This window comes from Mesoplodon bidens, assembly GCF_964165515.1.
Source record: "Mesoplodon bidens genome assembly, chromosome: 15".
Lineage (NCBI taxonomy): Eukaryota > Metazoa > Chordata > Mammalia > Artiodactyla > Ziphiidae > Mesoplodon > Mesoplodon bidens.
In genome coordinates, this window is record NC_138171.1 from 40827241 (window position 1) to 40849254 (window position 22014).

The following is a 22014-nucleotide window of genomic DNA, read 5'->3' on the forward strand; positions in this document are numbered from 1 at the left end:
CTTTACCTCTTGGTGTCTGTCTCTTCTTCTATAACATGAGAAAACAGTAACAATCCCTAAATGCACATATGTAAGCAAATAGCTAACATAATACATTTCTAACAATAAAAAAGCTGTTTTAAAATATTTATTTAATTCTTGTAGCATAATCTGTTGTTGCCCATGGTTTAAGGTGTTCATGGATTTTGTGACTCGGAAAAATGTTAAAGCTATCAAATATTGCCAGCTATATTTAGATACAGACCTAGATTAGGTATATATGACCGAGACTCTTCTGGGCCTTTTGGATAGCAACGCCTCAGGGATGTGATATGTGTCCTGAGCTATCAGTGAAACCCTGACTCCTGCCTATTGCTGGTCTCAGAACTTCTGTTATACCTTTGTATGAGGGTGGAGGTCCTGCTGGTGACCAGGAATAGTGTCCCACTAAATACAGGGCCATAACAGATTCTTGGGCTTACAGAACTGGACAAGGAGAAATCTCTTTATTTCAGAGATATTTCTGTTCAAATTCTCCAGTGATGATTAAAGGGAGTTGGCAACTGGCCAAGAAAAATGTGATGGGGAAGAGAGTTAGAGGGAAGGAAATGTCAATGCCGTGGACATTTGGCAAAGTAGATTAGAAGGGTTTTTCCACGAAGTTTTCTGCCAGGTCCAGAAATTGTAACTTGATGCCACAAATCTTTTTCTATTAAAAAAAAAAAAGGTGAGTCCAGTGGGTTGGCAAATGTGGGTAGCCTTTGACTCTAAGGTTCTTTATGCTTTCTAGCAAATGCTGAAACTCCAGCAGACCTTTAATGTACAGGAGGATCTAGTGTCTCTGTTCCTTCATGTGTGTCTGTGTTCGTGCATGTGTGTGTGTGGGGGGGTGGTGTTATAAGGCAGGGTACTTAAATGCTTTGTTGCATTATGTTAATTCCCCGACAGTGCAATCAAATTCATGTCGTAATTAAAGCTGTCAGTTGGAAGGCAAGCCAATCGCCACGAAAACACAGCATAACAAATGAAGTGAAATGATTCTGCGTGTAGCTATACAATGCTTCGCCAGGCATGAAATTAAATAAGTAATTTGATGTTGACATCAGAAATTGAAATGATACCCACTGTTCCCTCATTCAGTCAAACCTGCATAAACAATAGCCAGAACAAATATGCACAACAAAGCCGTCTTCTCCACCCAGCTCCCTGAGTAATGTACAATATATATGCAAAATGAGTATAACAGAGCTTCCCAAGACCAGAAGGATGTGATTTTCTTTGGTATACAATAAGATGATACGTATGTGGGGGTGGGGAGGTGGGTTTGAAGGGGTCCTTATGCTTCTGGGATAAAATACATTTGCAGAGAGGGGGGAAAATACCGAAATGAACAAACCCCGTGCTCTCTCTCTGAGAAATTCATCCTGAAGTGGATTTACCTCCCTGGGGCATGACTCCAGGCTCGTGGAGATCTCACTTGGCTTTTGCCTTCCTCTGTTCCACGGAGGGGGGCGGGGGTAGGTGCCGAAAACAGGTGATGCCGTCACATGGCTCATCAGTGCTGAGAAGCTGTCTCCATGACTACTGTGGATATCCCCACATACCGTTTATGGGACCAAGAATGAAACAGGATTTTTGAACATCAAGTCCAGTGACAGGATCACACATCTAACATTCTTTATTCCCCTGAGCCTGTCTGGAACACTGAGGGGAAGAAAGTTTTGCTTTGGGAGCTGCATTTAGGAGCGTACTGTCCTTGTTTGATGCGGATGCTGTACAGCACCATTATTTCCTTCTCAAAGCCAGTGTAAAATTAAGAATCACATCTACTGTATTTTTGGAGGTATTAAATTCACCTGAGCCCCACTCCCATACAATCCATTCATTCATTCATTTATTTATACATTAATTCAACAAATACTTATTAAATGCGTCCTGTGTGCAAGGCATTGAGCTAAGCTCTGGGGAAGCCATGATGAGTCAAGCAGATGGTCCCTGCTACCTGTGGTTTGCAGAGTAGGGACAGGACATTTCGGTGGAACAGTTAGAGGTTACCTAAGTAACTGTTGCAGCACCATGGAAGTCTGGTCCCTCCGTGGAAGGTGTAACAGCCGACCCAAGCTAGACAGGGAGAGGCCTTGCTGGTACAAGGATGCTTAGCTGAGACCTGAGGGCTGCCTCAGTGTTCGCATTCTTTTTGTTTCAAACTTATTTGGGGCCTCTCTTGTTCATAAAGAGGACACTAAAAATCAAAGAATTTGTAATGAGAGGTTTTAGGAAAAAAATAAACAAACATACAAAAACAGACAAGTTTAAAGCACAAACCAAGTTGTTTTTTGGGGGTCTCTTTCCACTAAGAAGTGATACTGCATGTACCTTTCAGCATCACTGTTCTTTAATTCCCTGTGTGTGAGAACTATGGAAGCCTAAATTGATAATTTTTGTGACTAAAACCTTTAGAAAAATGGTGCTTTTCACTACTTCCCTTTACCCACACATTCTTTGCATTTTAGTCTACTAATTATGTTTACAAAATGTCTCATTTTTGAAAAGAACTCTGTGTGTACTAACTGGTGCCTTGAGGGGATAAACTGGCAAGTAGGTCACACACTGGAAAAGTCATCCAAACCCACTGGGCTTTTTATTTTCAAGTCAGTCTGGGCTTTTTCCTCTTGCCTGCCCCTTTGCGGCCACAAAACTGAGTAGCTTGAGACCAGGGCATTGAATGTCAGCAAGTCAGGGAGGCAGGCTGATGCGTGTCTGTTTAGTCTCAGTGCAGGGCGAAATGCCATCATTAATTCATTACCCAGCTGCCTGTCAAATAAATTGGCAATTACATCCACCGCAGAATCTTGGAATTCAGTAAATAGCACGTTAGCATCTCTGAGTTGCTGAGAGATGTAAAGGGGAAAATTAAGCAACACGGTGTTTGTATCAGTAGCAGATGACAAGGGGCCGCGTATACAGGCTATGTGGTGTAGTGATGAAAAGCCTGCGAAGGACTGGTAATGAGCTGTGTGGATTGGAATGTGTTAAAAACCATTGCTGATTTTCCACTTTGTCTTTATGCTTTCTTGCAGAGTTCAGCTCCTTCCAGCTTGGGAACAGGCTACTTCGTAAGTTTATCTCATCTTCCACATGTGTGCCTCATATTGGCATTGATTTACTTGTATAATGTATGCTCATTAAGATGTGAAAAAAATCCAGGCCATTCCCTCTTAGTCCTAAAGAGCAGACTGATGTCCATCCTTTTACTAAGAGTTGTTTCACTTTTAAAATACATAACCGGCTGGGCTCTAGGGATCACAAGTCAGTCTGTGATGTGGGCCTGGTTCCCAGCACCCAGAACATTTGCTCCTTACCTGGCAGTGTACGGGGGATACAGGGTGTGATTGCCTCGTGCCACCTTTCCTGCAAAATTGTGTTTTTAGTGAGAAGTGTCGTGTGGTGGACAGAAATCAATTTATGCATTGAGGTATATATTCATTTTAAGATCTCTTGAAGAACTTCCCCACATATACAATGAATTGCCATTTTTTAATTTTGATGAGAGATGGTGTTTTAATGGATGTTTTCCCTCACAGTCTGAGTAGGTGGCCTTTAGATTTTTTTTCTTCAATCATTAAACTCCTCATTTTATCAAATATAGATGTATTATTTCATTTCAAGACCTTATTTCTGTCCTTTGAGAAGGGTGTGGATGGTGACATACCTCAGGGCTTATCACAGTATTTCTCATTTATAAAGAAATTGTCACTTCATTTCTTTTATCTGTAGCTAAATTACCCTTCTTGGATTCAATAATACTTTTCAAGGTATAAATAAAAAAGAATTACAAAGAGATATTATTTACACAACAGGATAACATGACAGTGTAGACATTTGTTGCAGTATTTAAAGGAATTTAAGGAATTTAAAGGAATATGATTTATGTTCCGAATGACGAACACTGATACTCTAATATCTGCTCAGCATTTTCTGAGAAAATAATGAAATCATGAAAATAAAGTAGAAAATAATTACTGATTCAGTTTTGTTGCCTTTAAATTTCTTCCCTCTAAAATGCTAATTACTCTGGTTTTCTTCTGCCCACACATTTGTCTCCATACATTTATGTTAAATTCATGAAAACAAGCATCATTTCATTGAATAATAAGTCTTTTCCAAGCTTGGAAGAAGTGGCATTTTCTAAATGTTGATTTTTTTTTTTGTCTTAATCTATGATACGAGGAGAAAAAGGGTAAAGTTTTTTTTGGTACCTGCTTAATACAGTCAGCACACATCATTGCTCCTTATTATGGTTGAATATTCATGCTTACAGAAACAAGCAGGATGCTGAAACAGGATCCTGCTTCAGCAGTTGAAATAACAGAAGTATTCCCATCTGCCATCTCTTCACACCAGGCTGGATGTGGGTTGAGATGTTGGAAGTAAAATCTGGAGACTGCCAATGTTTATTCTCTATCCAAAAGCTAAATTCCCCCTCTTTGCTTTCTTCAGCAGAAGAAGGCCAATGCCACTGACTCAGCCTTTGATCACTTCTAGACTGAACATTCTAATATATATATATTTTAACTGTCCGTATGAGCACTCTGAAAGAAGAAAGTCACCTCTAGAAGCACTGAGAATTTTATTATGCTTTTGTTCACTTATTTTTCTCTCTAATTCCAGGAATGTTTATTTTAATTCTCTAATGATAGGTTCCTGTGAATAAAGAGTCTTTGCAATTATGAATCTCAAATAAATTTTACACTTACACAATTTTGGATGAGTATAAAAGCTTTTTTCTTATTTTGGAAAAATTATTCTTAATATTACTTTGCTTATATATAAAAAATCTGTAGTATTATTAGCTTACATGAAGAAGATACATACCAGATGTATGTTCAGCTCTCAACTATGACAAAAATGCTCTACTTAGAATGTGTTTCCAATAGTGAGATTATTATGTTATCAAAGTGCAAAATCCACTGATATTATTGCCAAGTCCTCATCAAAAAGTGTCTTCTGTTTCAATTTTCGTATCAACAATATTACATGTAATACTTAATTTCAGGTACTAACTTCAGCATTGGTGAGTTTCACACTTCTAAGTGGAAAATAGTATATTCACAACTTTTACTACTTTCAGGCCAACATATTCTTTGCACTGTGTTTTATGATCTATGATAACCTTTACTTAAGTCTGTGATGAGGGTTCAGCATCAGGTAAGTGGAATGGTGATATTTCGACTTTAATCCTCTTCAGCATCTCTTTGAAGTGGGGACGGAGGCAAATCACCTGCAGAGTCAAAGAGCTATTAATGCAATTGAACCATAATGTGAATTCTGGTATAAGAAAACTGAAGGCACTCACCTCTTGAGTTTAACAACCTGGAACTGTTTTCTTAAATACTCTCCCTTGCCCCAACGTTACTCTAACTTCAGAATCTTCTTTCATTTAGACTGTATGCTCCTGTAGAGCTTTTAGTGAACTAAGGTAAAACGCTGATCATTGTGTGTGCTAATAAAATAGATGCCCACCTACCTATATGCACGTGCATGTGTATGTGTACACACACACACGTGTGTGTACCTTATCCACAGCCAGTATATTTTACTTTCTTTCCGTTCTTTTCATTTATCAGTTGTGGTAAGTTAAAGGGTTTTAAGAAGAAACCTTTGTTTTTGATTTAGTTGTATTTGTTTATATCTCCTTGGTTTTGTGTTCCAAAGATGTCTGCTTAGGTCTGTCACTTTTCCAATCCATTTATAAGCTGAAGATTTGAGAAATGAGAACAGCAGCTAAAATCAGTATTTACATAAGCATATTGCAAAGAACTCTTAAAGTAGACAAAATAGAGAAGGATTGGAACAAACTTTTCACATTTTTGGGAGCTTTGAATAATGTGGGTGTTATATACACAGAGAGACACACATATATATTCATTACATACTCATGCCCAGCTCATATTCTAAATATAAATGGAAGTATAGACTAGTTGGAATCTATTTGCTTTTTTATTTTTTTGGCGAGAGTACCAAAACTTGCTGGAATGCGTAGGATTTTCTTTTTTTTTTTTAAACATTGATGCAGTGAACACATTTTCTTTACTTTCTTCTTTTACATGTATTTGAAGTTTTATTATACATAGTATACAATTAAGAATTTAGAGACTGAATGATATGAAGACTACTGTGTGCCCTTGGGTGAATTATCTGATGTCTCTGAGTCTGTTTCCTCATCTTTATCTACCTAAGAGAGTTGTGATTATTAAATAAGATATTTAATGCACACAAAGCAGCTCTCATTAATAGGAAATAATATGTATTCTCTTCTGTTATTCCCACTGTAGTGTGTGATGGAATAAACTTGGCCTCATTAAGTGGTTGTGCAATGTTGTGGTGGTAGAGGATTACCACTGGAAATTCATGGTAAAAAGTAAATGTAATTTATAACTGTAGGATAGGAATATTTTATTCTCATTACATTCTTCTCGTAGCTTTCTCAGGAGCCTAGGATTTTGTGTTTGGTCAGCTGTATATCAGTTTACTCCATATAGAAACATAAAACAAATATGGAATTCCTTCTCTGTGATCCTCTATGATCATGATGAGGTTGGGATGAAATATTCTATAGGCTGTCCACATATTATGGTTGTTTAATTTGTCTATTAAAGTTATTTGTTGATTTTCTCCCTTAGACTTGAGGCATTTAAAGACTGCTGATAGCTCTTATGGTTGGGCTGGGAGGTTAAGAAAGACCTGTTCAACATATTCAAGTTTATGAGGTTGTGTCACATGCTTGCTGCTGTCTGTCACTAAAAAGTGGATGCCCTAGCCAACCCGAGTAGAAGAGTAGAGTGAGAAGGCCAGTAAAAACATCTCATAGTTGCCAGAGGTCTGGTGTGTCATCACAGGAAAGATCCGGACTCACTCTTTACAAGCACTTTGACTCCATAAGCTGGTAGTTGGGACCTACCATTGGTGTAGCGATAAGTTACTTGTCAGGCTGAACTTGATCCCTGGTGTTGTTTTATTTAGGTGACAGGTCCTGCCTGCTTCTCTGGATAATTTTCAGCCTTCTTCCAGGTTTGAATTTAAGTGTCTTAGGCCCATAGTCTCAAAGAGCTTGGATCCTGCTTTTGGACACTCCAGTGATACAGAGCTTTTCCTTAACGGTTCTCAACTAGTATTTTTCATCCTCCTCATTTGACTCACATCTAGTAATATACACTCTTTATCAAGGAAACCAACCCACTTCTACTTAGTGATTTAAAAAAACTACCACATTATATAATAAAGGGGAATTTTGTAGTGGTACCCATCTTAAAATGGGATTTGTGTTATTACTGTTTTCCTGTGCTGTAGAATTACTTAAGAAACAATATTGATAGTGCTGGTAATGGGCAGTAGGTGCAAAATATTGACCTGTGACTTTCCATTCAAAGTTATAAGGTCATAAAGGGATTAAATTATTTGTCCTAAGCTTTTGACTATATAAACCCTTAAAATATTTTTTTTTCTGTAAGTTTATGACTCTCAAAACTGATTGGTGGTATTTTGTATAACCATAGTTGCTTCTTTTTAAAATCTCAGAGTGGACTTTATTGTTAGGTAAGAGTCAAATGAGTTTCTTTAAAAAGATGAAACTTTCAAAAATATGTAATTGTTTATCTAATAGACTGAGCTTTTCTTTAAACAGACACTTCTGACATTTTGTCTTTCAGTAGGCATTAAGTGCCTTCTCTGGCAGGCACTGTTCTAGGTGTTGGGTTATAGAAGTAAAAAACTATGGCCCCCTTTGCAGGGAATTTAGTCTTCCCTAAACCCAGATCCTTTCCTTTGTGATGCTTTTAAACATTTTGACACATTGTACTTAAATGAGAGGTTTGGGGCTGTACAGAGACCTAACATTCTTAGACTTTATAATGTTTCCATGGGTTTTAACTTAAAAGTGCAAATATATCAACCTGGCCTTGACTGCAACCCCACCCAAAGTCATCTTACTTCCCACCTGCCAGTGCTTGCTAGTGATGCTGTGAGAGGGTTTTGTAACTCAAGTATTTATTCCTAACCTTTGAGTGCTTATATTTAAGGTAAATAACACTGAGTATTTTAAAGATGTCACTCAAATAAGACTCCAGCATTTATATGTATTAGTAATTAACTCTGAGTAAATGAATTATTGACCATTACTTATTTACTGACAAGTTTCCATTTTAATGGAAATTTTAAAAATCTGAATTTCATCAGGCATCTCCAGTTATTATAGGCGACTTTTAGACCCATTGGTAAAAACTGAGTTGGAAAACAGCTCACAGATGGAAAATTCAATTGATTTTAATTGTCAAGTATGTGTTAAATATCTATTCTTAGTTCTCAAGATAAATAAGATGTAAGCTTGGCCCTCAAGTCTAGGTTATATAGTTGAATTTGATACAAAGCAAATTGATCAGTCCTATGAGAAATGTAAGTAGAACACTTGGGGGCATATATTAGGGTGAGTTAATTGTAGGAGGCATAAATTGTGCAGAACTTGATGGATACTTATATTTTCAACAGATAAAGAAAAGGTGGAACAAAGTTTGAGGCAGAGGGAGCAATAGGGAGAAAAGCACAGGGAAAGGAGTTGGGTGGGTAGGAAGGAGATGGTTTATAGGGAGACCTGAACTTAGCTTAGTGAACTGTTAAAAATGAGTCATCAAACCAAGGATTGATGATTGTGATGCTTCTTTTACTTGGAATAGGAATCCCAGGAAAGAAGAGATTCTATTTTAGAAACATAATGAGTTTGGAAGTTAGCGTATGTAGTTAAAAATTTAATTATCTTCAATGATAGTTTAAAGACGTGGCCAAAATAACAAGAGAACAAAACATTGCCACCCAAATTTAAATTTATATTGAAACAATAATATCCTGTAAGAACTTCAGTATGTCCTGAAAATTCAGTCGTATGCCTATCACAAAATGTCTTTGAGATGTGGTTGTTGATGTAATTTCCCTAAGTGACCCCTAACAGTTACCCAGTGAATCACCTAAGTACGTTTGAAACAGCCTCAGAGGTTCCCTGTATCCAAAGTGAGCACAAGGTCACTAAAATGGTTAATTATGTAATATATAATATAAGAATTTTACTGAATATTATTTTGATTATAATAATAGAACAAAAACTTTGTAACCTATCAGTCACCTTAAAATCGAGGACATTGCTAATGATTTTGAAGTTGTCTGTGTACTATGCAGAAGCATTTGGGCAAATGAAATCAGTTGTTCTTTCTAATGGTAGTTGCCACAGTTTTGAACTGTAACGTTTAAAATACTTCCCTGAACTATATTTGCCTCCTAGAAAGTAACAAAACTAGACTCTACACTTAAGTAGGTGTTTCGTTAAGATTAGGAACCACAGAATTAATCTTATTTACACTGGAGGGTTGATTTATATCTGGACTAAGTATCTGCATTCCGACAGATTCTTCCGTGTAAGGCACCAATAAACTCTAATTTCAAGGGACTTAGACTAAAAATATAATTTTATTTTCCATTTCCAGTTCTTACCTTTTTAAAATGTTTTTGATTGGTTGTTAACACTTTGATTTTGGGAATAGGATCTGTGAGCCATGAGCAACATACCCTGATTAAGTGAACATAAGTTAAATTTGAGTGAGCAGGCGTTTACTCATTTGTAGAATCTATACAGTGGGATGACTCTTCTAGCTCACCCTGTGGAAATTGTCTTCTGTCTCCACACCACTGTTAGCTTCTTCATGAAGTACAAGAGGATTGAGAAATTTGGTGAATAAAATAAACAGATGTGAAAGGATCAATTGGTGTCTCCAGCTGCTACCAATCCCCCAACACTCTCATTTTCTCAACATTTCTGTGAGGGGATAGGCTAAGTATTTTTAAACATTTTCTATCTATAGGAATCTTTGTTGTTGGCTGTTGCAAACTCTAATTAGGGAGGTAAGATGAAAACCCAGGGGCTCCTCATGGATATGGGATCTAGCCCTCTGCCTGGTCTCCCTGTCTTCTCCCCCCTCCTCTTTGGCCCCTCAGATTTGGAGAAAGTAAATCATTTTCCAAAACAAAAAATGATTTGAGGAAAAAAAAAAGATTTCACCAGCCACTGGACTAGATAATTGCTAAAGGGCCTTTGGTTCTAATAGTCCAAGATCCGTGATTCTATCTGCCTCACACCTAAATGTCTGCCACATGGGACCAGTCCTTTTGATAGGCTTTGCTACCTTTCTCCACTGTCCTTTGAGCCACAGGAGTGCAAGGCCATAGTCCCTTTACTGCTTAATGAACACTGCTCTTAGTGTCAACGTTGAAAAGTTTCCAGATTTTGATTGCATGACCAAGTCTGCCCTTTTTTTTTTTGAAATTAAGAATAATGAACAATGTTTTATATTTGCATTATTCAGTTATGTTAGCACATAGAAATAGGCTATAAACTTATTCTGTCCTATAGCTAGTATATCCCTACTGTCATAGAGATGATGCAGTAAAGGCTTAAGCAAAGTGCATTGACAGATCCAGAGGGAACGTACAGGTCACTGTCATGGAATTCAGAAAGTAACTTTATTTATTCCCCTACACTGGCTTTAAGGGCAGTTGTCTTATCCTTGTTGGAGATTTCCAAATTACAGAAATGTTGAATTAGTTGGTATGAGCTGTATAAACTGAGCCATGGGCCATGTCAAACCCCAAGGTTTTCTCTGACTACCCACCCAACCTTTATTTTGATAGATTTAGCTGGTCTGGAGTTTTTTGGACTATCAATCAGAATATTTCAGATCAAAGGACTCATTCCTTTGCTTAACTGCTTTAAAAATATTTTTCCTGAAATTGTAAATTAAATGCCTCCCAGTCCATTGCATAAGAAACTTAGAGCTTGGTGAAATACCAAGAGTATCATTTGAAAAGAGGTTAAAAAACACAACTGGGGCTTGTTAAAAAGGAAAAGTGCTACTTTAACTCCAAGTGTCACATTTTCCTATAGTTAGCTCTAGCAGTAAACAAGAGTTATTGGAAGCTTAGATAGTTTGAGACACTTGACTTTTCTCCCAGTACTTCAGAAGCCAAACATTTAAGACGCATTTTGCTTGTGTAAAAATGTTTATCCATTTAAAACACAATGTCGTTTTAACCAAAGCACCCGGGTGACAAGTGGTTTAGATATAGTGCAGTTAATAAACTGTCAGGTCCTGTACGCATATACTTGAAAGGACCAACACAGTTACCCAAGGATTGGCATTATAAATCACTGTTGGGACTTCCCTGGTGGCGCAGTGGTTAAGAATCTGCCTGCCAATGCAGGGGACATGGGTTCAAGCTGTGGTCCGGGAAGATCCCACATGCCGTGGAGCAACTAAGCCCGTGTGCCACAACTACTGAGCCTGCGCTCTAGAGCCCTCAAGCCACAGCTACTGAGCCCATGCGCCACAACTACTGAAGGCTGCGTGCCTAGAGCCCACGCTCCGCAACAAGAGAAGCCACCGCAATGAGAAGCCTGTGCACCACAATGAAGAGTAGCCCCCGCTCGCCGCAACTAGAGAAAGCCCGTGTGCAGCAACGAAGACCCAACGCAGCCAAAAACAAATAAATAAATAAATCACTATTAACTAACGTAATTTGCTTAGCAGGCTAATGAATGATCTCAGTTTTCTTATAGTAATTAGCTTCACTAACAGTCATGTTAAAGGGACCCACCTTATACTACATTTAATTTCTTTTCTGAATTTTTTGGTATCTGGTTTGCAGGGTTCAAGCAAAACAAAACAAACAAGAAAGACTATCAGTCTCTATTGATCACTGCCTGGTAATTAATCCAGATTGTAGCTGTTCTGGAGTGGAAGCATTGCCAAAGGTGATGACTGTCTATTAGGGCTTGTAAACTGTAATGTACTCACAGATTTGCAATGGAGTGGTGAAGCCAGATAATTGCAGTGTTTCTTGTCTAAATGTGCTGCTGTGTGTAGTGGCCTCTGATTTTAAGGAGCCATTAAAAATGCAGCAAGGCATAACAGCTGTGGTTCCTAGTATACTCCAAATATTTCATATATTCATCACATCTCATAAAATCTTGCCGAGACCAACAAATGACTATATGTACAGCTGGAGTACTCCAGAAGGAAATTGAGGAGAATCTGAATGATGTAGGTAACATTACAGAGACAAATAAGAACTCACTCAAGCCCACCGTGTGCCACATTTCTCGAATAACTCCCAAAAGTTCTCCATTTCCATTTTAGTTTCTAAAGAAAACATTCACATTTTCCCTTTTGCAAGAGGATCCTGTCAGTAACCTACCTTTGTGGGAAACAGGCCTGACTTTGCCAAGGTAAATTAGGGCTATATCCTGTGCAGAAAGAATCATGGTAAGTTAGCATCTCAGTCCTAAACACAAAGGAGGCAAGAAATTTGGTTCCCTTAGAATTTATTTAAGACACATTTAAAAAATAACTTTGTAACAGAACTAACTCTGTGCTATGAAAACCTGACTTCTCTGAACAAAAGGAGCATTAATACTAGAACATTCTGAGAAGCAAAGGAAACTAGAAAATTCAGTGTGTTCTTTTAATCAAATTAAATAGTTAAGCATCATGCATGACTGAATGGAAGCTTTAAGCTGCATTTGTACAGAGGCATAATATTTTCAAGTTATTTTCATCTATTGCTAAATTGCCAGCTTTCAACTTGTTAATTAAAATAGACCTATGATTTTGACTTTATGTAGGCTTAGGGTTACAGAACCTCTGGGTAAGAAGGGACTTCAAAAATCACCTTGTGGCATCATACAGTATTTGTTTTTCTTTGACTTACCTCACTTAGCATAATGCCTTCAAGGTATATCCATGTTGTCATGAATGGCAGAAATTCCTTCTTTCTCATGTCTGAATAATACTCCTAAATATATATATATATATATATATATATATATATAAATGGATAAAGAAGATGTGAGATCTATCTATCTATCTCACATCTTCTTTATCCATTTATCCACTGAGAGATACTCGGGTTGTTTCCATATCTTGGCTGCTGTGAATAATGCTGCAGTGAATGTGGGTGTGCCTGTTACCCTTTTGAGACATTGATTTCAATTCCTTTGGATATATACCCAGGAGCAGTTTTGCTAGATCATATGGTAGTTCAATTTTTAATTTTTTGAGGAACTCCCATACTGTTTTTCATAATCGCCATACCAGGTTACATTTCTACTAACAGTGAATAAGGGTTCCCTTTTCTCCACGTCCTTGTCAGTATTTATCTCTTGTCTTTTTGATAAAAGTCATCTGAACAGATGTGAAGTGATATCTCATTTTGATCTGCATTTCCCTGATGATTTGTAATGTTGGGCATCTTTTCATATTCATTTTTCTTTGGAAAAAATCTCTATTCAGGTCCTTTGCCCATTTTTAATTAGCTTAGGTATCACTTACATGTTGAATCTTAAAAAACTGAACCTGTAAAAACTGAGAGTAGAATGGTGGTTACCAGGGGCTGTGGGCCGGGGAATTGGGAAGATGTTAAGGGTAAATACTTGCGACTAGTAGATAAATAAGTTCTATCCCCTGCTTCTTTGTCAAAGATCAGTTGACTATATTTATGTGTGTCTATTTTTGATCTCTCAATTCTGTTGCAATTAATCTATTTGTCTTTTTTTTGCCAATATCATGGAGTCTTGATTATTATAAATAAGTAGATACTTATTTATAATAAGTCTTGAAGTTGTGCTTTGTTACTCCTTCAACATTGAATTGGCTATTCTGCGTCTTCTGCCTCTTCATATAAACTTTACTTTTTTATTTTATCTATCTATCTACCTATTTACTTACTTACTTACTTACTTATTTATTTTTGGCTGCATTGGGTCTTTGTTGCTGTGTGTGGTCTTTCTTTAGTTGCGTTGAGCGGCGGCTACTCTTCATTGAGGTGTGCGGGCTTCTCATTGTGGCGGCTTCTCTTGTTGAGGAGCATGGGCTCAAGGCACGCGGGCTTCAATAGTTGTGGCATACGGACTCAGCAGTTGTGGCACATCGGCCCTAGAGCGCAGGCTCAGTAGTTGTGGTGCACGGGCTTAGTTGCTCCGCGGCATGTGGGATCTTCCTGGACCAGGGCTCGAACCCGTGTCCCCTGCTTTGGCAGGTGGATTCTTAACCACTGCGCCACTAGGGAAGCCCATATAAACTTTAGAATCAGTTTGTTGATATCCAGAAAAATGTCCTGCTGGGATTTTGATTGGAATTGTGTTGAATCTATAGATCAGGTTGGGAAGAAATGACATCTTGACAATACTGAGTTTTCCTATTCATGAGCATGAAATACCTCTGCATTTATTTAGTACTTGTTTGATGTCTTTCATCAGAGTTTTATAGTTTTCATGATATAAATCTTGAGCATATTTTGTTAGATTCATAACTAAATATTTCACTTTGGGGGTGCTTATATAAATGATAATGTGTTTTTAATTTCAAATTCCACTTGTTCATTACTGGTATATAAGAGTGTAATTGAATTTTGTAATATTAATCTTGTATCCTGCAACCTTATTCTTTTCACTTATTATTATTTTAGTTCTAGGAGGATTTTTAAATATTTCTTTTAGATTTTCTACATAGATGATTATTTAATTTGTGAACAAAGACAGTTGTATTTCTTCCTTTTGAGTCTGTTTACCTTTTATTTCCTTTTGTTGTCTTATTGTATTAGCTAGGACTTCTTCTAATATGATGATGAAAAGGAATGGTGAGAGGGAACATCTTTGCCTTGTTCCTGATCTTATAGCAAAATTTTGCATTTCTTACCAGTATGTATGATGTTAGCTGTAGGTTTTTTGTAGATATTCTTTATCAAGGTGAGGAAGTTCCCTTTTATTCTCCCAGTATGCTGAGGGCTTTTTATCATGAATGGGCTACGCCACCAGGGAAGCCCTTAATTCAATATCTTTAATCAGGCCTATTCAGATTATTTATTTCTTCTTGAGTTTTGACAGAAGTATCTTTCAAGGAATTGGTCTACTTCATCTAGGTTATCATTTGTGGCATGGAATTCTTCATTGTATTCATTTATTATTTTCTTAATGTCCATGGGATCTGTAGTGATGTCCCCACTTTCATTCCGATATTAATATATTGTGTCTTCTCTTTTTTTTCCCTTAGTTAGCCTGGGTAGAGGCTTATTGATATTATTGACCTTTTCAGAGAACAAGCTTTTGGTTTTATTGATCTTCTATATTGATTTTCTGTTTTTAATTTCATTGATTTCTACTCTAATTTTTATAATTTTTTTTCTTCTGCTTGAGATTTAATGTGCTCTAATTTATCTAGTTTTCTTATGTGGAAGCACTGATTACTGATTTTAGAATGATCTTTTCTAATATATGCATTCAGTAGTATAAATTTTCTTTAAGGACTGCTTTCACTGTATTTCACAAATTTTGGATGTCATATTTTTATTTTCACTTAGTTAAAAATATTTTATTTATCTTCAGATTTCTCTTTGACCTGTATGTTATTTATAAGTGTAGTATTTCCTGGGAAGGTTTTTACTTTTCAAAAGTATCACTTTCAACACCCTCACCCCTGACCAGCCTAGAAGCATTTGATTTGTAACAAGCTTCTCAAGAGATTTTTGAGGAGTCATCCCAACACATGTTCATAGAGTTTAGTTGTACATATGCATAATGTAATTTGAGAGACCTCAGCAGTTGTAATTACCAGCTGATTTAATTATAAGCACATTTGTTTTAGGAAATTTTTATCTGCATCTTATCTTTTCTTGCTATAATATCACTTGTCCAAGACTCATTTAGATATTTATCTAAATCTTATGTTTAATTTTACTTGATCATTTTTCTGCCACGTAGTTACTTTGTCATACTTATGTGAAGACCTTCATTAAGTTTTGTGTAGGATGTGTTTATATTTGGGGAAAGCAGGAAGAAGACTGCATTGGTTCCTGATAGAATTACTTTTATGGGTCCAGGTACTCCTCTATTTGAGAAAATTACCCAGTGAGTTTTATTTATAATACATTACATTTTTGTGAACAGAATCTGTATTTTGAACTCTATCAATTTCTACATACATAAGATTTCTTTAGGCAACAGATAGCTTGTTTAATATTTTTAGTCCTGATTCCAGTCATCAGGCTAATTTTATTACATTTTGATTCCTCTTCCCATCATTCAGCAATAGTCTCGTTCTTGGTTCATTTACTCTTTTGAAGGAATAGAATTATTTATGTATTTTTCCCTTTCTCCTATTTTCTGCTCTCCAACCCCCAGCCACATTTCATCCTATAACATGATAAAATTGCCAAGTGTGAGCCTGAATAATAAGGGACTGCTTCTTCACTGGTTGCTAAACATTTAATCTAGTGCTTTTAAACTCACTCCAGGTCCTTGTGCTGTCAGTTAGTTTGATTACAAGCATTTAAGCTGTCACATATAAAGCCTTCTGTTTCTCAGGGTTTCAGTTTCAAATGATGAAAAATGAGTGCTCTGTACTTCACTCTGGACAGAGATCACTTTTAATATTTTGGAAGAAACCTATGCCTTTTAGAAAGATCACTCACAGTTTCAGAGCCTGGAATAATCTGATATGCAGTTTTGGACCGTGATTCAATTTTATTAAAAAATTTAAGAGTGTGCATTTGAACATATGTGTAAGTAGGTGACTATCAAAACCACCTCTTTATTTTCAGTTTTGTATATAGTCCACATTTGCAAACCATTAGAACTTTGGAATCTAAACATCATTGGGTGACTGGTATTTTGTCTGAGAGAGTGGAGAATTTCAGAGAATTAAACAAAAGGTTCTAATGTAGCACCCGCAACACAAGGAAGTAGTTGAAGAGTGTTTGTAGATAGAAAATAAAATCTGAAGATATTAAAGTTTTGTACAGTTGATTAGTTTGTTGAAAGGTGGTTTTCAAAGCAAAGGTAAAATCATGACTCTCATATATTATAAAATGTACATGTTTCAAAGATTTTATTTAATTAATAATGATGAAATTAAGCAGATATTATGACTCTCCCAATTCAAAGGAGAATCCAAAGAACAGACACAATTATAGATGAGGAATATTGAATGAATATGAAAATGGAAGCAGACATGGCTTTGAGGGAAATCAGTTGTGCCTCAACATGACAAGACAGAATTTGCTTGATTATAGATAATCACTATTTTGCATTGCTGTTACATATCTAGAATTTATAGAATTGGAAGTTAGCGCTCATGAAATGAGAAAAACATAATGCTGAAGAGTTCACCATAAGCAATGCATAGTGGTCCTTTGAAGCATAGATCTTCCCCTATTTGATAAAATACAGTCTCAAAGGAAGGTTGGTTTCATTAGATTTGGTGTGATTATTTACATAGGTGCAGCAAGAGTACCTATGTAAATAAACATTTTAAAGTTTGCTTTTGTTGGAAGGTTTTATATGACTCTCCTACAGCACAAATCTCTAGTATTTGCTGTCCTTAGGCTGGAAACTCAAACCCAGGAAACTCCACTACCTACAGTACCTGTATATTTGGGTGAATTTCTTTCTTCTCAAAGTTCCCTAAATATCCCAAAGTGGCCTGCCAGGAAGTCACCTTCTTTCCTAGTTGTAAGACTGGACCCTATAAGCCAGGTACCAGGCTAGTTTTTCTAGGAGTGTCTTTTAAGTAATGGCTCTGTAAGGTCAACCTTGATTCTTTAAAAGTATCCAACTATATCTGATTAAATAAGCATTACCCTCAAATATGGCATTCCAGACAAGACCTTGGAGTTATTCCAGGTATATCCTGGTAAACAGGAAGACCAATTCTTATTGAACCTTTACAAATAACTCTTTCCATGAAAAGTAAGAAGACTTAGAGTTTCTGAATTCTGGGAGGTGAATGAGAATAAGATACCATTTAAAAATATTTTAGTTTCTAAAGCATAATCTACTAAATTGTTATGGATTGTAAGTAAATTAAGACAAAAGAGAAAGTGGTTCCTTATATAAACAAAAAATAGGACATTAAAACAGTATCAGTGTTATTTCAAACAAACAAAAAACCCACTGATGAACCCTCATCACTTCATTCAGTCCTGTATAATTCATTGTTGCTCCACTGGATCTTGGGTTATTAGTCTCATGAATTTGTCTGCTTCTCAACTTTCTCAGCTCAGTTTATTGAGGTCCTCAATAAGTTTTAAGAGTGTTGGAAAGGTGTCTGAAAACCAAAAATCTTCAGAATCACTACTTTAGGGCACAGGTGTTCTTTTCCTTGAAAAACAGAAGCACATAGAGTTTTAACATACAGAGTTATATTTCTTACAAACTCTTGTTCTTAAATATAATGTCAACTTTTTATATTATAACTTTTAGCTAAAGTAACTAACTTCTGTTTCATAGGGAAAAAATAAACTGAAGGGGTGGATAATTATGAACTGCCTGTCACATATCAGCATTTTAGCAAAGATCATGAATAAACATAACTAATTTTCTACAGCCATACATATCTCTTATACAATCTCATAAAGTATCAAAAATGAACATATTCATTAACTTGGCTGAAATAGACAGCCTCTCTGTAGCTTATAAAAATAAAAACCAAAACCATATACATTTAAAAATAGGATTAGTAATCAATATTTCAGTATTCATTCTTAGATATGGCCTAGGTAACTAATGAATATCCATTGAATAACTCAATTTAATATTAGTTTCAGGTTTTAAGATACTTAAAAATCTTGGAAATTATGTTCAAGCCGACATACTGCAACATAATTACTGTTGAAGTTCATTAGAATAATTATTCGATATAGTCAAATTAATTTTTTGTAATCTTGAACATAAAGGAGAAATAATGGTAGCTTATTTGAGCAGTAAACCTGTATACATTTAAAAAGGACATTTCAACTAGAATTAAAATATACCATTGTATTACACTTAACACTGATAAATCAGAGAATATGTAGCTGTTTTTACTAAACCAGATTTTATTAAACTAATCTTATTGGGCATGTTTTCACCTGAATTATGTGAACTTAGATTCGTAAAATGTTTTTGAGTTGGTTTATGTAAGAATTATTTTTTAATCTATGACGTTTAAAGTATTAGAAATTTAATTTCTTGCTTTCTGGTAATTTTAGGAATGTTTAGTTTATGTAAGCCCTTATTTATACTCAGTAGCCTACTAGAACAGAAGAACTCTTTTAATTTTAGAGACTTTATAATCTTATTATTAATACTATCTCGTGGAAGGAAAACATTACAGGCACATTTTAAGGTAGAGGACATTCTGAATTACAGATACTTAGGTCTACAGATAAAGAGCTTACTATTCCAATTCTAAAATTTTAGGCATATGTAAAGAGTAAATGCAGAAACACACAAAAACCTCACTGATGGAAGATGCAAAGAGCTGTCCTCCTTCCTCGTGGACACAAAATTCTTAGTTATTTGAGCTCAAAACAGATAAATAGACAAGAAAGACTAACATATCAGGATTTCTGTTGCTTCTCAAGTGTTTTCAATGATAGACATCCACATGTGATGTTTGGTACATTTCTACAGAATCTTTTCTGTGGTACAGTGTACATTTGTAGTTAGCACTGATTATTTCACAGATGGGCCTGCCTCTTTTACTTTCCATGGTTATAGCAGCAGTAAGTAAAACAAAGTCTCTATCCTCATGACACTTGTAGTCAATCAAATTAATTCATAATATGCCAACTGATGGTAAGATAGCTAAAGAAGAATATTTATAAAGAGATTTGGGCTTTTAGTCACTATAGAGTAATAGGGACTAAATTTAGTATCCCATCAGAAAAAAAAAATGACAAAATACATTAAACAAAAGTTTGCAAGACACTGGACAAAAGGCAGTGAAGGACAGTAGTGCCTGAGAGACAGGAAATGAATGTAGTGATTCCTATGATTCCTATGATTATCCCAACTTACTGTCTTTGAGAGAGCTTCAGGCCTTCATGCAGGGTTGAGAGGTAGCTTACGGGTACCAGATGGAGCCCAGCAGACTTCTGTGCATTAGGAGAAGATACTGAGAATTTGGGAAGAACAAGGTAGCTAGGACTCAGGACTAGAGAGAAAGAATTCCAGAAATCTCCAGAGGATTGCTTTCCATTATTTAGCCAAGTTCTAGTCAGCTCACGCATGTGAAAAAATTGCCTGAGGCCTGGGAATGCACCATCCAAAAGAATTAGTGAGAATAGTGTTTGGCACTCACACACAGCAAGGAACAGTGCCTGTGCCCACCAGCAAAATGGGAAAACCTCCAGATTCCTGAGGTATTGGGTCATGTACATAGTAGGGTCTTTCCTCATTATTGAGGAATAATTGACTGAGCATTGCTGCAGTCTCCCCTAACACATTTTAAATGAATAATTTAAATGAATGATCTGAAAGGATGAACCTTTTTTCAAGTAACTTAACCAAATCCTAGGACTATTATGTAGCATTTAATTCAAAATAATCAGATTTGCAAGGAATCAAGAATATGATTCATAATGAGAAAATCAATCAGTCAATCAAAAGCAACCCTGATCTGATATAGATGTTAGCAACGGAGAACATTTAAAAAGTTACTATAATTGTGTTCCATATATTCAGAAAGTTAAGTAATATAAGAACAAAATCGAACTTCTAGAAATAACTACAAGGTGTGAGATTAAAAACATAAGCAATTAACAGATTAGATATTGCAGGAGAAAAGATGGGTGAACTTGAAGTCATAGAGATAGAGACTATGCAAAATGAAACATTAAGAGAACAGAAGATCTTAAAAATGAACAGAGCACTAGTGGGCTGTGTGTCAGCTTCATACGGCCTAATATATATGTTCTTGGAGTCCCCAAGGAGAGAAGGGTGAGGGCACAAAAAATATGAAACAGTGTCTGAAATTTTTCAGTATTTGATGAAAACTGTAAGCCTACAGAGCTAAACACAAGAAATATGAAGAAAACATCATGCAAAAAACAAGACACATTATAGGCAGATAAGGAAAACAAGACACATTATAATCAGATTTCTCAAAACCAGTGAGAAAGAGAAAATTTTATAAGTAGCCAGAAAAACAAACACACAAACTAAAGACCTAAGTGCAGGGTAGCAAAAATAAGGATGACAGTAAATTTCTCGTCTGAAAAAATGCAAGTGAAGAGACAGTGGAGCAACGTCTTTACAGTACTGATGGATAAAAATGCCAACCTAGAATTTTATACCCATTGACTATATCTTTCAAAGGACACTGATAAGAGGTTGAAAAGATAATCCACAGGCTATGAGAAATTTTTTGCAAAGTATATATCTGATAAAAGACATATTCAGAATGTATTTTTTAAAAACTCAATATTAAGTAATAAAAAAAACCCAGCAACCAAATTAAAAAATGGGCAAAAATTTGACTAGATACTTCATGAAAGAAGAGATACAGATGGCAAATAAGCACATGAAAAGATGGTCCATATCTTTAGTCATTACAGAAATCAGTTGTCACTATCCATCTAATAAAATGACCACAACAAGTTGGTGAGGATATGATATGAAGGAATTGGAATTTTTCAGTACTGCTGGTGGGAACAATCAATTTGGAGAACAGTTTGGCAGTTTTTTTAAAAAGTTAAACACATCTGCAATATGTTCTAGCCATTCCACTCCTAGATTTTTACCCAAATAAAAAGAAAGTACAGGGCTTCCCTGGTGGCGCAGTGGTTGAGAGTCCGCCTGCCGATGCGGGGGACACGGGTTCGTGCCCCGGTCTGGGAAGATCCCACATGCCGCAGAGCGGCTGGGCCCGTGAGCCATGGCTGCTGAGCCTGCGCATCCGGAGCCTGTGCTCTGCAAGGGGAGAGGCCACAATAGTGAGAGGCCCGCCTACCGCAAAAAAAATTAAAAAAAAAAAAAAAAAAAAAAAGAAAGTACATGTCCATACAAAGACTTTACATGAGTATTCATAGCAGCTTTATTTGTAATTGTCAAAAATTGGAAATGGTCCAAATGTCCATTGTCAGTTGAATGAATAAACAATTGTGGTGTGTAAACACACACAC

General features: G+C 36.2%; 1 protein-coding gene across 4 annotated transcripts in view; it reads left to right on the top strand.

Moving 5' to 3' along the window:
• AUTS2 (activator of transcription and developmental regulator AUTS2) overlaps nt 1–22014 on the top strand; it is a 1141238-nt gene that overhangs the window by 516362 nt on the left and 602862 nt on the right. For all 4 annotated transcript variants that reach the window (XM_081255239.1, XM_081255240.1, XM_081255242.1 and 1 more), the window contains one exon: nt 3060–3095. In XM_081255239.1, coding sequence (XP_081111365.1) covers nt 3060–3095 — 36 coding nt within the window. The remainder of the gene's footprint in view (nt 1–3059; nt 3096–22014) is intronic.